The sequence below is a fragment of the Psammomys obesus genome, unplaced genomic scaffold (genome assembly GCF_907164565.1).
Source record: "Psammomys obesus unplaced genomic scaffold, mPsaObe1.curated_primary_1811, whole genome shotgun sequence".
Lineage (NCBI taxonomy): Eukaryota > Metazoa > Chordata > Mammalia > Rodentia > Muridae > Psammomys > Psammomys obesus.
Genome location: NW_026594462.1, coordinates 756,324 through 770,344, shown reverse-complemented (window position 1 = coordinate 770,344; position 14,021 = coordinate 756,324). Strand labels below are relative to the sequence as shown.

General features: G+C 37.9%; 1 protein-coding gene across 1 annotated transcript; it reads left to right on the top strand.

The window, feature by feature from the left end:
* Positions 1–347: 347 nt before the first annotated feature.
* LOC129685526 (prolactin-7C1-like) lies at positions 348–7,361 on the top strand. The gene is given in 6 exon segments (XM_055619044.1): positions 348–378; positions 2,101–2,279; positions 3,018–3,056; positions 4,491–4,598; positions 6,370–6,549; positions 7,143–7,361. Coding segments are annotated over 6 exon segments (756 nt in total).
* Positions 7,362–14,021: the final 6,660 nt, after the last annotated feature.

Here is a 14,021-nt window from a genome sequence, read left to right as displayed (position 1 = left end):
TATTTTTCTAGGTCATGACATTTCCACCAATCTTCATGAGACAGGGATGACGCTGGTTGTTTATGATTTAAATTGGAACTTATTCTTGGCCTTGAAGTAAGCTGAACAATGCAAATATAACTACTTTAGTCACCATTGTTATGGTGCTTTTGACATCATCTATGAGGGAAAAAAATATGGAGTCATTTCTGAGACTGCAGGTGTGTACTTCTTCCTGCCTCCTGGCAATTTACAGCCTTGGGCATGGGATACTGCAATATGTAGAGGTGGGAAATTAACTTAAAGCAGGACTACTGTGAAGCAGGTTTGCAGAATCAACAGACAAGCAGAGGATAGACTCCTCAAAGATGCTGCTGTCTTTGACTCGGCCATCCCTCTGTAAGTAATTCTTTCTCGATTTCTTCTTAGCAGGCTTAAACAATGCACTATTTTGCAAAGCTTGTTTGGAAATTTGCTTCTTTGGTGTTATTATTCTTACACATGAAGTGACTTGACCTTTATTTAAGCGTAAATCACAAAAGTCTACCTGGATGAGCTGAGATGACAAGGCTAGCAGTACTTTCTAATCATTGCTCTAGAAAGCAACTGTTCAGTATACTCTTACATCAGTTGTTCTGAAAAGGAAGACTTCTTACCCTGGAGATTGACTGTAGTGTCTAGGGACATTTTGCATTATCTTAGTTGACCTACATAGAAAAAGGGAATAGTACCTGTGTCTAATGGTAGAGAGCAGCAATTCATCTGCTCAACAATGTACAGTCAGGAGAGCTCACCTCTAAGAGTCAAAATTGCAGGAAGTAGTATGTCTGGTTCCTGGGGCTCTGCTATGAGTTACACGAATTGAGTGAACTTAATCTTATATTCAATTCTAGAAATATAGTAGACAAGGCTAGAAGATGTGGATCTATATTGTTTTGGAAATTTTGTTCCAATTTTATGTTGTACATTTCCAGTTGCACTCATTAAAAGTTTAATGGAACAGACAAAAATTTCATATTTGTATCACTGAATGTGAATAGATTTTTAATGATGAAAAAATGCTGGTTCATCCTGCTGAGTTGTAAATTACTGATATGCTACAGTTATGTTTCTATCCATCTGTGAAATAAAATCCATGATGAAAAACCAACACCAATTACTATTTAGAAATGAGAGAATTTGATAGGGCATAAAAAGCAGGAAAAAAATCTAGTCTTTAAGGGCATGTGATCATGTGCTCAAAGGTAAAATTTGGATTTTACAAATAATAATGCCTGTTGACACCGATATTCAAGATTATGGGTGTGGCCTCTGTCACCCTAATCTATATGAAAGCCCAAGATGTTTAAGACATGCCATTGTGGGGTGCAAAGTCTGGAGTGTTGACATTTTTCTTCCTGAACCAGCTAAGAATAGGACCCAAGGAAAACCAGTCAACCCTGTAAGCTTCCTCTCTTCTCAACATAGTTAATGATAATACCCTGGAAGTCTACCTACAGGGTTATTGTAAAGCTCACATTCACAGAGAGAACAATCCGGAGCTTTGCTAGAATGACAAATGAGTGGGTTTATTACTGTAAGTGAGAAAAGTGAGCCTACATAATCCTTTGCATTACAGGATTCTCTTAATTTTCAGCATTGAGAGACAGGGGTCATGCATTTATTATTTTTTTATCGGGCATGAAGTTGAAATAGCAATGTGTTTTCCTTGTAATAACGTAAATATTATCTATTCAGTTAACAAGACTGTCCAGGAGACGGTGATTACTTAACTTCAGCATAAATTCCCAATTAACTAACCTGTCTCCAGAGAATGACTTAAAAACACCCACACAGTAGTTTAAGGTCCAAATGTTTGAAAACTTTGGAATATTTTCTGATAACAATGCAAAAAAGGGGAATGTCATCAAGTCCAGAAACTATATACCCATGCAAATGTAATTACTTAATTAAAATTTTTTTTTCGCTAGAACATGTCTGCTCAACACCACAGAACTGTACAGTGATAGACTACACAGTGGCAGGCACTGGAAGAGATAACATTTTTCTCGATAGCCAAGAAAGAGTTACAGTTGATAACCTGAGATGGATAGATGCAGAGTAGCTTGTATTTCCATATAGCAGGGATGCTCCTGCTGCTGTTGGTATCAAACCTCCACCACTGCGAGACGGTGACTTCCACTTCCACACAAGACTATGAGGCTGAGCAAAGTGTGGTGTCACTCAAGGACCTGATTGATCATGCCCTCACACTGTCACAAACCACCTATGATATCACTATGGAAATGCGCAAGTTATTTGTAAGTACCTCATTTGCTTCTGGCTTCTTCACAAACCCCCCCCCCCATCTAATAATTCTAGTGTATTCCAGTCATTGCTAGAAATCACCTTAACCATATCTCTAATACTACAAGTTTCATAGATACAGGAAAGCAGAAGCTTCTGAAAATTAGAACAAGAAGAATGGGGAATTTTTGTGAAATTAAAAATATTTTCAAATAATCCAGCCACTTACAAATTTTGCCTCTAGTTACATGCTGTTTTTCTTAAAACACATTATTCTTAAATTTACGTTAGTGCCATAAAACCCAAGAGTCTCATGTCTCATAAAGAGATTTGATTTCTCTACCTTGTTTGCAGGAAGCCAATCTCCATTGGCATCCTCAATTATTCACTGAAGACAGCCAATAGAGGAGAAGTATAGTTCAGTGAACTGCATGGAACACATAGAACAAATATAATCTCTTATGATGACAATTAGAGAAAAATAAAAACAACAAAAAGCTATTAGCCTCTCAGAAACTCCTAAATGCCAGGAGTCATTGGATGAAGGATTTCCAATGCATGCTTATTCAGTAAGAGGGTGGGTTTAGAAGGGACACAGGTTATCTTTTTCCCGTGGCTGTATGTTATCTTTTTGAAGCCAGGCAGTGGTAGTCAGGAGATGATGGAATCAAAGAATACCTCTCTGCATTTGCAGGATCCATGTGCGCATTCTGTGCTCACTCACAACTTTCCTTTTAACCTCTCTGTTTCAGTTTTCAGATGGCTTCTCCTCCAAAATGTTCCAAAAATTTGTAAGTACCTCACTGATATTTATCTTCCTTAAAACAAAACAAAACAAACAAGCAAGCAATCAAATACACACACGCACAAACAACACAAACAACCCTTCATGCTAAGGTTTGACAAAGACCCCAAAACAAATTTCAAGACTATGCCTCCACAGGTAAGAGAAAACCCTACTCACTAAAAGGAGGATGAGAATGAGGAAACTTTGGGAAATCTCTGATTTGAGGAGAAAAGTTCAAGCAATGGTTTTATGTGTTTATATTACAAAGCCATGCAAATTTTAATGTTAGAATTAATAATGGGGCAGAACTCTAATTTCCCAATCATCCTTGTTAGGACTCCAGGCCCTGCATCACTCACTCCTCACTGAGCATGCTGGTGTTATCCACAAATGTTGACCTCCTGCATTGTAATGTGTGTGCACACAAGCACAAACCTAAACAGGACCCCATTGCAACCAAGGAGAGGGCACTAAGTTAATGGCCTCTTAGGAACTCTCAAATGCAAGGGAGCATTGCTTATACACTTTAGAGGCCAGAGTTTTTTTCAATTGGAGGGATGGTTTAGAAGTGAATCTAGAGTCTCTCCTACTGCTGATTATATATTATGTGCTCAGCGCAAGTTAATGACAGGAGAAAACAGGTAAAAATTCAGTACAAAATGGGCATTCCAAGAATGTCTATATTGGCAATAAGTAAGTGTTTATAGTATCTGTTTATTCCTGAAATTTTAAAAATTTTTGTTCTTTTTTAATTAAATTTTTATTCTTTTATATTAATCACTGTTTATTCACTTTGTATCCCAGCTGTAGCCCTCTCCCTCATTCCCTCCCAATCCCGCCCTCCCTCCCTCATCTCTTCCCATTTCCCTCTCCAAGTCCAGTGATAGGGGAGGTACTCCTCTCTTTCCATCTGACCCTAGTTTATCAGGTCTCATCAGGACTGGCTGCACTGTCCTCCTCTGTGGCGTGGCAAGACCACAGAGCAAGACCCTCCTTTTGGGTGTGTGTGTCAAAGAGCCAGCCACTAAGTTCATGTCAGAGACAGTCACTGTTCCTCTTACGAGGGTGCCCACTTAGATACTGAGTTGCCATGGGTTACACCTGAGCAGGGGTTCTAGGTTGTATCCATGAATGGCCCTTGGTTAAAGTATCAGTCTCAGAAGAGACCCCTGCAATTCGATATTTCTCTTTGAGAATTCTCTGTTTAGCTCTGTACCCCATTTTTTAATTGGGTTACTTGATTTGTTGCTCTTTAACTTCTTGAGTTCTTTATATATACTAGATAATAACACTTTAAATTTCTCCATATTAGATTTTTTTTTTTTTTGCTCATTTGTAAAAATCACAGATCTGTTGAATTAATTCATATGCTTGTCATGGATTCAGTTACTCAGTTCCTAAAGCTGCACTAACTCCGTCTCTATTTTAACATTTGTAGGTATTGGGTTTCCTCAAGGACAATAAGCACATGATCAAGACTCTCAACAGCTGCCACACATTTTCCCTCAACACTCCAGAAACTGTGAAGGAAGCCCGAGAGATCTCAGTGAGTCTTCAGGCCAGATTTTTCATCTAAATAACTGAAGCAACACATTGTCTTTGCCATGTTGTAGGTTCTTATAAACACTAAAATTATAGTTGCAGGGAAATGGGGTGTGAGCAAGCAATAAATGGAAAAACTCTTGTAAGGTAGTTGATAAATTATAAGTTAAAGCAAATGCTGTGTAATATTGTAGGAGGAGCATAAACTATCAAAGGCTACACAAAAATATCTTGTCACTGGGATTTTATCTATTATTACATGATAAGCATTTATTACTTATTAGCTGAATTGGATATCCCTGGATAAAAACACATTTATGTGTATTCCTAAGATACGCAAACACAACTGTCTTCACTATGTGTTATTAATGTCTCCTCGATGACATTTCTCATTTCTGATCAGTACACTGATTATTTTTGAGTCTCACAATTCTCCTGGTTCTGATTTTTATGTATTTACTACTTAATGATGTTTGTACTTTCTACTGAGCTTTAATGAAGTTATCTGTACAAATTAGTCCTATATATGCTATGCAAAGTTTCTATGCCCTCAGTTGTGATGAGGTCTACATATCATAGCAACTGCATTTGTAATTATTATGATTTCTCTCTTCTGAGTTCCTGCCATAACTTATTTTCTGATGAATTAATTTGACATCATTTTGAAAATAAGAAGAGCAAGTGAAGAAATAAGGGTTAAAGGAACAGAGAATGTTTGCAGATGTTTTTAGGACACTACTCCATGTCTAGGCAGTTCATAGAGTACTTTTCAAAAATATGTTGCTGCAAATAGGCCTCAAAAAAGCTAGCTGGGAAAAAAAACCCTGAGGATATAAAATGACTAATACAATTTCTTCTTTTTCCATGACTAGTAGGAATGAGAATCTTCTATTTATCCAACTCAAGCCCTCATTCTTAGTCATGTTACCATGTTCCCAGCAACCTATATGCCATCAGCATTTGCTTGCCTCTATCCTTCCTATTCTTTACATCTTTCCATTCATATGCCCATTGCCTTCTTCTCTTCATTTTTATGACCACTAGGCTAGGTAGCAAATACTAACTTTCAAGAGGCACTTGAAAGCAATTAATTTTATGCTATGTTTCCTGAAGAGAGCACACACTTGAACGTCAAAATCCTACTGCAATTTTCATCTATACACTCACTGAAGCCAAGGTTGTACCATTGTTCTTCCCTTGTGCTTGCCAACAAAAAGGTTGTTCGGCTAGAGACAAGCAGCCATATTGACTCAGGAACTCATATTGATCAATACCAGGTTGTTTTCAATACTTCTTTCTATTATTACCCTAAAATAGCCAAATAGCCTAAATATCATAAACTAGTATAATTGTGATCAATCTAGTTAATTAGAGTGGTGAACCTGAATTAAATGATTTATATATGATACTGGAGGCATCTCTTTTTCCTAAATCATGTCCTATGGGAACATACTGAGGCACAAGGAAAGCCTCGGTTGACCGTGGACAAGCAGAACAGCCAAATATGTAAGATCTTGCCTGGAGAACAGGTAGTAGAATTTCTTAGGGACAACAAACTGTCATCAATACAATGGCTCATTACAGAGAATAGTTATTTATGTAAGTTTTTTTTTCATTCTGGCAGAATGTAAATGAATGGTTGCAATTTATCAATGAATATGCAGTTTGTCTACAAGACTGGCTGTGTTAGTTCATTCTTTCTATTTCAAAACCACATGTAACCCATCTTGTTTATTTCATTTATCTTACTATGGTTGCTCTTTTATGGTGAATAGCTTGAAGAATTCCTGAATATAATCCTCAGCATTGTGCATGCCTGGGATAATCCTCTCCATCACCTAGTGACCAAACTCCGTGGTATGAAAGGTGCCCCTGATGCAATTTTATCAAAAGCCAAAGGCATTGAGAGCATAAACAAGGAGCTTCTGAAGAGTATCATGATGATACTCAGCAAGGTGAGATGCCTTCTTGCCTCCTACTTAACTCCTTCATGAGTGATGTGACTTCTGCAGTGAATGATAAAGTTTAAAACGCCTTCCTTCCCACGAACACAATCTCAGGCATTTCATCTTGCATATAGCCTTACCGGTATGTCGACATTAAAAGAAGGTGTTCTTCACAGTCATTGGGAGAGTAGCTTTCCTGAGCAAAGTGACATGCTCCTGATTATTTCATTATCTCATATCAAATTCACCCCTGGCCAGCCTGCCTCCTAACTAAGAAAAATGCCATCAGCTCTTTCATTGTTTGTTGGCTAAACACAAATCAACACTCAGGTGATAATTTCCTAGCATTCTATAAAGTCATGAAATATCATATTTCAACTGAGACCAATTTATTGTAAGAAAATATATACATGGATCTCAATTCTAGTTTTTAGATGATAGATTTGTAGTATTCTGTGTTAGATTTATGATTATCCATGCTTCTGACCAACATTTTACATTGCCAACATTTCCCTAAAGACAATTTAATATTTAGAGGGGAAAAGGAAAGTAAATACAACTAGGAGTAATATTAAGTATCTGACTCCCCTTTTGATCATTAGGTTCATCCAGGAAGAGAGGAAAATAAGGATTATCCTGTCTGGAATGATCTGGAGTCTTTGCATGCAGCTGATGAAGAACTTCACTTTTTTGCTCTTTATAAATTGTTCTACTGTTTGCGTCTTGATGCATATACAGTTGATCTTTATCTCAAGTACCTGAGATGTGAGCTTATTGGTGGTGAGATCTGCAGCACTGTGAAATTTTAAGAAGATCCTTGACGAACCATCCTTTTGAAGGTTCTTATAATTTTATCCTTTTCAAGGTATGCCTGAGTGTAATTGTTCCCCTTTGTGAAATAAAAAGAGACATGAAAGCATCTTACACTATTTGTTTTCCATTCATTTATGCCTCTTTCCAACAAAGGCAATGAAATTTCTGGGGGAAGGTGTGCATAAATAATGATTCAATTTTGTGAAATGTTCAGTGATATATAAGTTTATAACAAGAAGGAATTTTAGACTTCTGGGAACTCTCTCAAGTGTGACAGTAAAAGGTCTCAAAGTAGCATATAATTGAAATAAAAATTCAGATGTGTTGTGCCTACAGGTATTCTATAGATCAAGAAAAAAAAACACTCAATCTTCAATGAGAATGAGTGAGTGTACTTAATACTAACAGGTTTCAACATAAGTTTCCATTTGAAGAAATTGTCTCTCTGTAGTAATGACAATAGTAGCATTAAAACAGAAAGAGTCCAGCTCTTGAAATTGATATAATGTAGAAAATCATTCATCATGAAAATAATACAGGTCCAAAACAGAGGTTTAAAATGTCTCATTTTTGTTCGAGATTTTTGGTCATATTTTAAGAGGTGCTTTCCACAAATGAATTGACATACCATGCTAAGACTTGAAAAGAAATTTAGTAAGGATGTTCCAATGAAGAAGGATTTAAAGCGTATAGGACCCTTAGAGGCATAAGCAGGCCATGGTTCAATATGGGGTGTGGCAGGTGAAAATGCAAAAGAACTTTCAACACAATACCACATGAAAATGTTAATGAGAGCAATTTTGGGTCATGGGGTCAATTTTGTAGAGGGCCATATAGTCAGGCAAAGAAGCATTTTGAATAACGTTACTCCTGGAGAACTTGTTTTGTTTCTATTATTGGAAAAAATACAGTACACATGAGATTAAAGATGCCAACCATAAGAAGAAACACTTCAAAGAGGAGGGAACACTCCACCCTTTCAGTGCTTCTAGGGTGAAGAGTATAGTAGAATTCACATATTAGATGGGGAAACAAGAAATTGTTCATAATTATGGCAGAAAAACTAAATGAATGAAGACAAAAAGATTATAGTGGATTGGAGTCTAAAAGGTGGGGTTTATTAATGGCATTTCATCAATAAAAAGAAAATGTGACAAAAAAGAAAATGCTAATAAGAGAAGAGGGGATAAAATAATTGATTTTATAAACAACTGAACATGGACTCAGTTTTCCTGAATATCATCGACTTTGTACTAGACTGTAACAGAAAAGGAGTAATTTTAGGGAAATCTCAAAAGTGAGCTGATTCAAACTCAGTATGTACTGTCCCAGAACCAAATTTCCATTGTTTGGCAGTGACAAGTTACTTGGTTACAAAGTTTGTCTTTGTGAAATTCTTTGAATAAGGTAAATCCATTCTCTGTCAAGTCTTTGCAAATTTTTTATGTTAATAACAAAACTTAAGTGACCCTTAAGTAACTTTCCGATCAAATAATAGATTAAATAAAAGTTACAGGGAATATACTCAGCAAATATCTTTCTGTACAATAAAATAGTGTGTAGTTAGTGTAACACAAACCCATAAACCTTGGTGCCACACATGGCCAACTTGGTGAAGAATTTGTCTGCCTCTGTACAGTTGACACCTTCAGGAAGATCTTTCACCTCCAGTACTCTTCCTGCAGAACACCTGCTGTCCCCATATCAGTGAGGGCAGATATGAGTGTCTCTTGCTCCTGTTTCCTTGTTCCAATCCTCTATGTCCCTGGCACACTGTGGAAAGTTCCTGGCTATAGAGCAAGGGAGGGACGATGAAGAGATTGTGCTGAAATGACTGCTCCTCAGAGGGAATAGGCCCTGGCAGGATCCCCAGGCTCAGGGAACTAGATGAGAAAAGGCAGGAGACAGTCCAGTGCAGGCAGGATAGTGACAGAAGAGGGTATTGGAGACTGAGATATGACATGGATGGTGCACCCTTTTGGGTGGGCCTGGAGTCACTGTCAGGATTATGCTAGTCTCAGGGTTTATCGCCCTGCTTGTCCACTATGTAGTGTTTTCAGTAACTCCACTATACCATGGATGAAGTGTGTGTGTGTGTGTGTGTGTGTGTGTGTGTGTGTGTTACTGTGGTCTATAACCACAATCAATTATATGATCAATACTCCTGGTCCAGAAGGTGCCATTCCTGTGTACTGCTGTGCTATCTATGATGAGCTTCAGGGTGAAGGGAACTGTAGTATCTGATGCCATTCAGAGCCAGGCAGGGAGTTGTAGAAACCCTAGAGAAGGGCTCATATAATTCCGTTGAACTGGCGGGATCACTCTGAACATGGGCACAGCCCTTGCTTGGAGGGCTCCTTCCACAGGCTGACTATAAAAGACCAGCATGGCTACTTAAAAGGCTTGTCGATGTTTTTGTGGGTTGCTCTCCATTAGGACTTGGTAAGAGGGCAGTCGAGAGTACTGAATCTCAGGCCTTGTATATGTCTCCACTGGTTGCTGACGAACATCTGGTTCTGAGGTGGCCAGACCCCAAGCATGTGATAGTAGTGACTCATCTGCTGCTGGGAAGACATCATGGGCTATAAAGTAGGCTGTTGAGAGGCAGCTGTTGAGAGGCAGCTGTTGACAGTGCTGAGGGCTATAGGTCACAGCTAGAGAGAGGGGGAAGAGAAATGGGTGTTTCTGGGAGGAGTTAAGATACTCTCTGGGGAGCAGGGGTGGGACAGGGATAGTAAGAAAAAAACTTTGTTGAGGGGCCTGCAGGTAGCTTTGGATTGCAGGATTTAGTGAGTAGTTAGTGATAGGCTAGATAGAGGTGGAATAGTCAGAAGTAGGGAGGAGCAATCCTACAGAAGCCAGGGTAAAACTAAGTTGTTGAAGATGCTGTGAGAAATTCTGCCTCTAAAACAGACCTGAGGGTCTATCAGCTGTTTCCCTAGAACGTCATTTGTCTGAAGAAATATCTGAGGTCATTTGCCGGCTGTGAAGTCTTGTGATTATTTAAGGGTAGTGTTTGATGAGGAGTGGCTTCAAGAGCAGAAAGCTGTATTGCTACTGCTAGTAATGCTGCACAGTACAAGGGAAAGGGCCCAGTCAGACTGGAGAGAGGTGGCCTGCTTGCTCTTGTCTAGGCCACTCAGTGCCACACCTGGCCTCAATATCCTTCCTCTCCACCATATTTACTACTTCCACTACTGTCACCTCTGGTGAGGATCCCCATCCTGAGCCACATGAGTCTGTTCTGAGGCTCTGACTCCAGGGATGGGCTACTCTGGCAGCTGCTTGAGGTGTGGTTCAGACTTTTGATTTCCCCATGTGTCATTTAGATACCCATGCTGACAGCTATCTTGGGAAAAATTCTCTCCCTCAGACCTCTAGGTACCGCCTCTCTCTTCCTTTGTTTTACTCTTGCAATACAACTCCGATCAGGTCTATGATCTTGGTCCATACTGGTCTCATCTCTTTTGAGAATGAATCTCTGTTGATGTGAAGACCCACAGCCAAACATTAGGTGGAGCTCAATGAACGCTGCAGAAGAAAGAGAAGAAGTATTTTAAGAGCCAGATGGGTTGTAGACAACAGGAGATCAAAGCCCACAGAATCAACTAAACAGGGTTCATAGATGATCACAGAGACTGAGGCAAAAGTCATGGAGCCTGCTTTGGTGTGCATTAGATCCTCGACATGTATGTTGTGGTTGTGTTGTTTGTGGTGTTTGTGGGTCTTTTAACAGTGGGAGTGGGGGTGTCTCAGACTCTTTTGCTTGGTCCTGGGGCACTGTTTCTCCTACTGGGTTGCCTCATCCAGATTAACACGAGGGTTTGTGCCTAGTCTTATTGTGCCTTGTTATGCAGTGTGCAGTTGATATGCTTCGAGTTCTCTTCTCTTCTGAAGGGAAACAGCAGCAGGACAGTGGATACTGGGGGAGAAGGGAGCTGAAAGTGGGACTGGGAGGAATGAAGAGAGAGGAGGCTGTGGTAGGAATATCACGTAGACACAAATTAAATACAAATTAAAATGTGTTCAAACATCACCTTACACAAATCAGAAAAGATAAATTTAAAGAAAATTTGAACACAGGGAACTTCCCAAAGACTCATACTCCAACCAAGGACTATTCATGGAGATAACCTAGAACCCCTGTACAGATGTAGCCCATGGCAGTTCAGTTTACAAGTGGGTTACATAGTAATGGGAAGAGGGACTGCTTCTGACATAAACTGATTGGCCTGCTCTTTGATCACCTCCCCCTGAGGGGGGAGCAGCCTTACCAGGCCACAGAAGAAGACAATGCAGTCATTCCTGATGTGATCTGATAGATTAAGATCAGAAGGAAGGAGAGGAGGACCTCCCCTATCAGTGGACGTGGGGAGGAGCATGCATGAAGAAAGGGGAGGGAGGGTGGGATTGGGAGGGGAGGAAGGAGGGGCTTATGGGGGGATACAAAATGAATAAAGTGTAATTAATAATAGTAATAATAAAAAAAAGAAAGAAAAAAATTTAAGAAAATAAATCTTGACAAATAAAATAAAGTGAATGCTTATCCATTGCTAGAGGAAATATAAACTAATAGAAGTATTATAAAAATCATAACATTATTCAGAATCTGAAAGTGAAAACCTCAGAAACATGTCTACAGTATAGCATATAACAGTGGAAAAAAACAAATGGATAAATGAAAAAAAAAACAAAAGCAACAAATAAAAAGCAATTTTACACACACACTCACACACACATACACAAACACATACACACAAATGAACTTTAACCACAAAGAATAATAAATTATGCCATGTGTTAGAAATGATTTCACTTGATACTACCTTGCTTAGTGAAATGTCAGACTAAAAAAGACAAATGTCTGGTCTTTCCCTTTATGTGAAATATATATATATAAACATATTAATATATGCATATATATTAATATATGCATATTAATAATATATGCACATATGGCAAAATGTTGACAATGGAATGTGATGCTGGGAAAATCCCCAAAGATGTTCATAATGAGAAAAAAAATCAAATATGGATCTATGGACTGTAGAAATAGATCATATTGTGATTTCCATCATATGTGAGTTTACATTACATCATATACAAATATACATTGTCTTCTACAAGGACAAGAAGGAGACAGAAGAGGCAAAAAAATTGTGAGAGTTAGTAAGAGTGAGGTACAATAAGATATAGAGAGTACATATTTTCCTAAAAACATTATGTTGTATGATAATCAAAATTACATTAAAAATAAAAATACCATGAAAACATAAAATTGATAATGTATCATGGATTTGTTAACATTTAAAGAAGAAAATTAGTATGTAATTATTTGATAAACATAAATATTAAAGTATAATTATTAGAAAAAAGATACACATAAGGCCTTATAAGAATAAACTAATTAAACACGAAAGCAAAATTATCTAAAATGTTCACACTCCAAACAGAAATAATCTCACATACTTTAAACAAAAATGAATGGAAATGGAAGGACCAATTCATAAACCATTATTATTCTGTTTCTAGTTTTTCTGGACATTCATTTTTACTGAAGGAATGTTAACATTTCTAAGCTGTTCTGTGTCTATTGGCAAGATTACATAATTTTTTTTCTCTAGAGCCTATTCACTTACTGTGAGTGGACTATATTAATCCATTCAGCGATATGGAATAAGCTGTTAAGATACTGGATTCAAACTCATTTGCTCATGGTAAGTGATCTTTCAGCTCTGTTGTTCATTTCATATGAACAGTAGCTACCTTAAAATATTAGTCTGTTTTAACCTGAATGAAATTGTTCTACACTTTTCATTTTTTGCTGTGTCCATATCAGTTTTCATACTGGTATCATGGTGTTTTAAAAGCTTGCATTTCATAGTATTGCCTTGCTTTGGAATTTTATTTATTTGATTTAAATGTTTAGAAAGATGGGGGGGGTGAGGAACTTGTTGTTATGAGGATCTAAAATTCAGGCAAGCAAAGCGATATAGAATATATGTCTATTATAAAGCAATTCGGCAAGAATTGCTGAGTATGCGGTCTTCCTATTCCTTTCTAACAGTGTTATGGCAAACATTTAAGAGCCTGTATCAAGGCTAGTGTCCTTGCTGCTGTGTGCTTACTTTCACATTTTGATTATTGTTACCTATGAGTCTGACCTTGGTAATATAACAGTAAATACATTAGCATTAACACAATGAATGTCTTCAATAACCTCGTGCTTTGTAGATTGTCTTTTCCACTCATGCAAAGATATGTTCCTATAAAAACCTCATCTGCCTTATTTTCTGTTCTTATGCATAGATCCAGTATCTATAAAACACTAGAAGTTAGGAAAGGATAATGAAACACTTTGCTACTGGTTCCAACAGTTATAGTTGATGTTGTGCTCAACATCTACCTGGAATTTTTTGGAAGGTAAAAACCTTTAATTCACACAAGAATTTTTCCATGGCTACCCCAAATAATTCCCTGAAAGATAAATATTGGCTATACTAGGGTGAATTCCAGTCACCAAATATTTAGCTTTCTGCAATATACTGTCATCCTCAGGATGCCGTTGACTTCGTTCTCTCTCAAGGGGTTGTGGAAATGTGGAAAACTTCTCAGAAATGCCGGATGACAATGGAAATTTGGGTCTATCTGACATGCCATCCCACTTG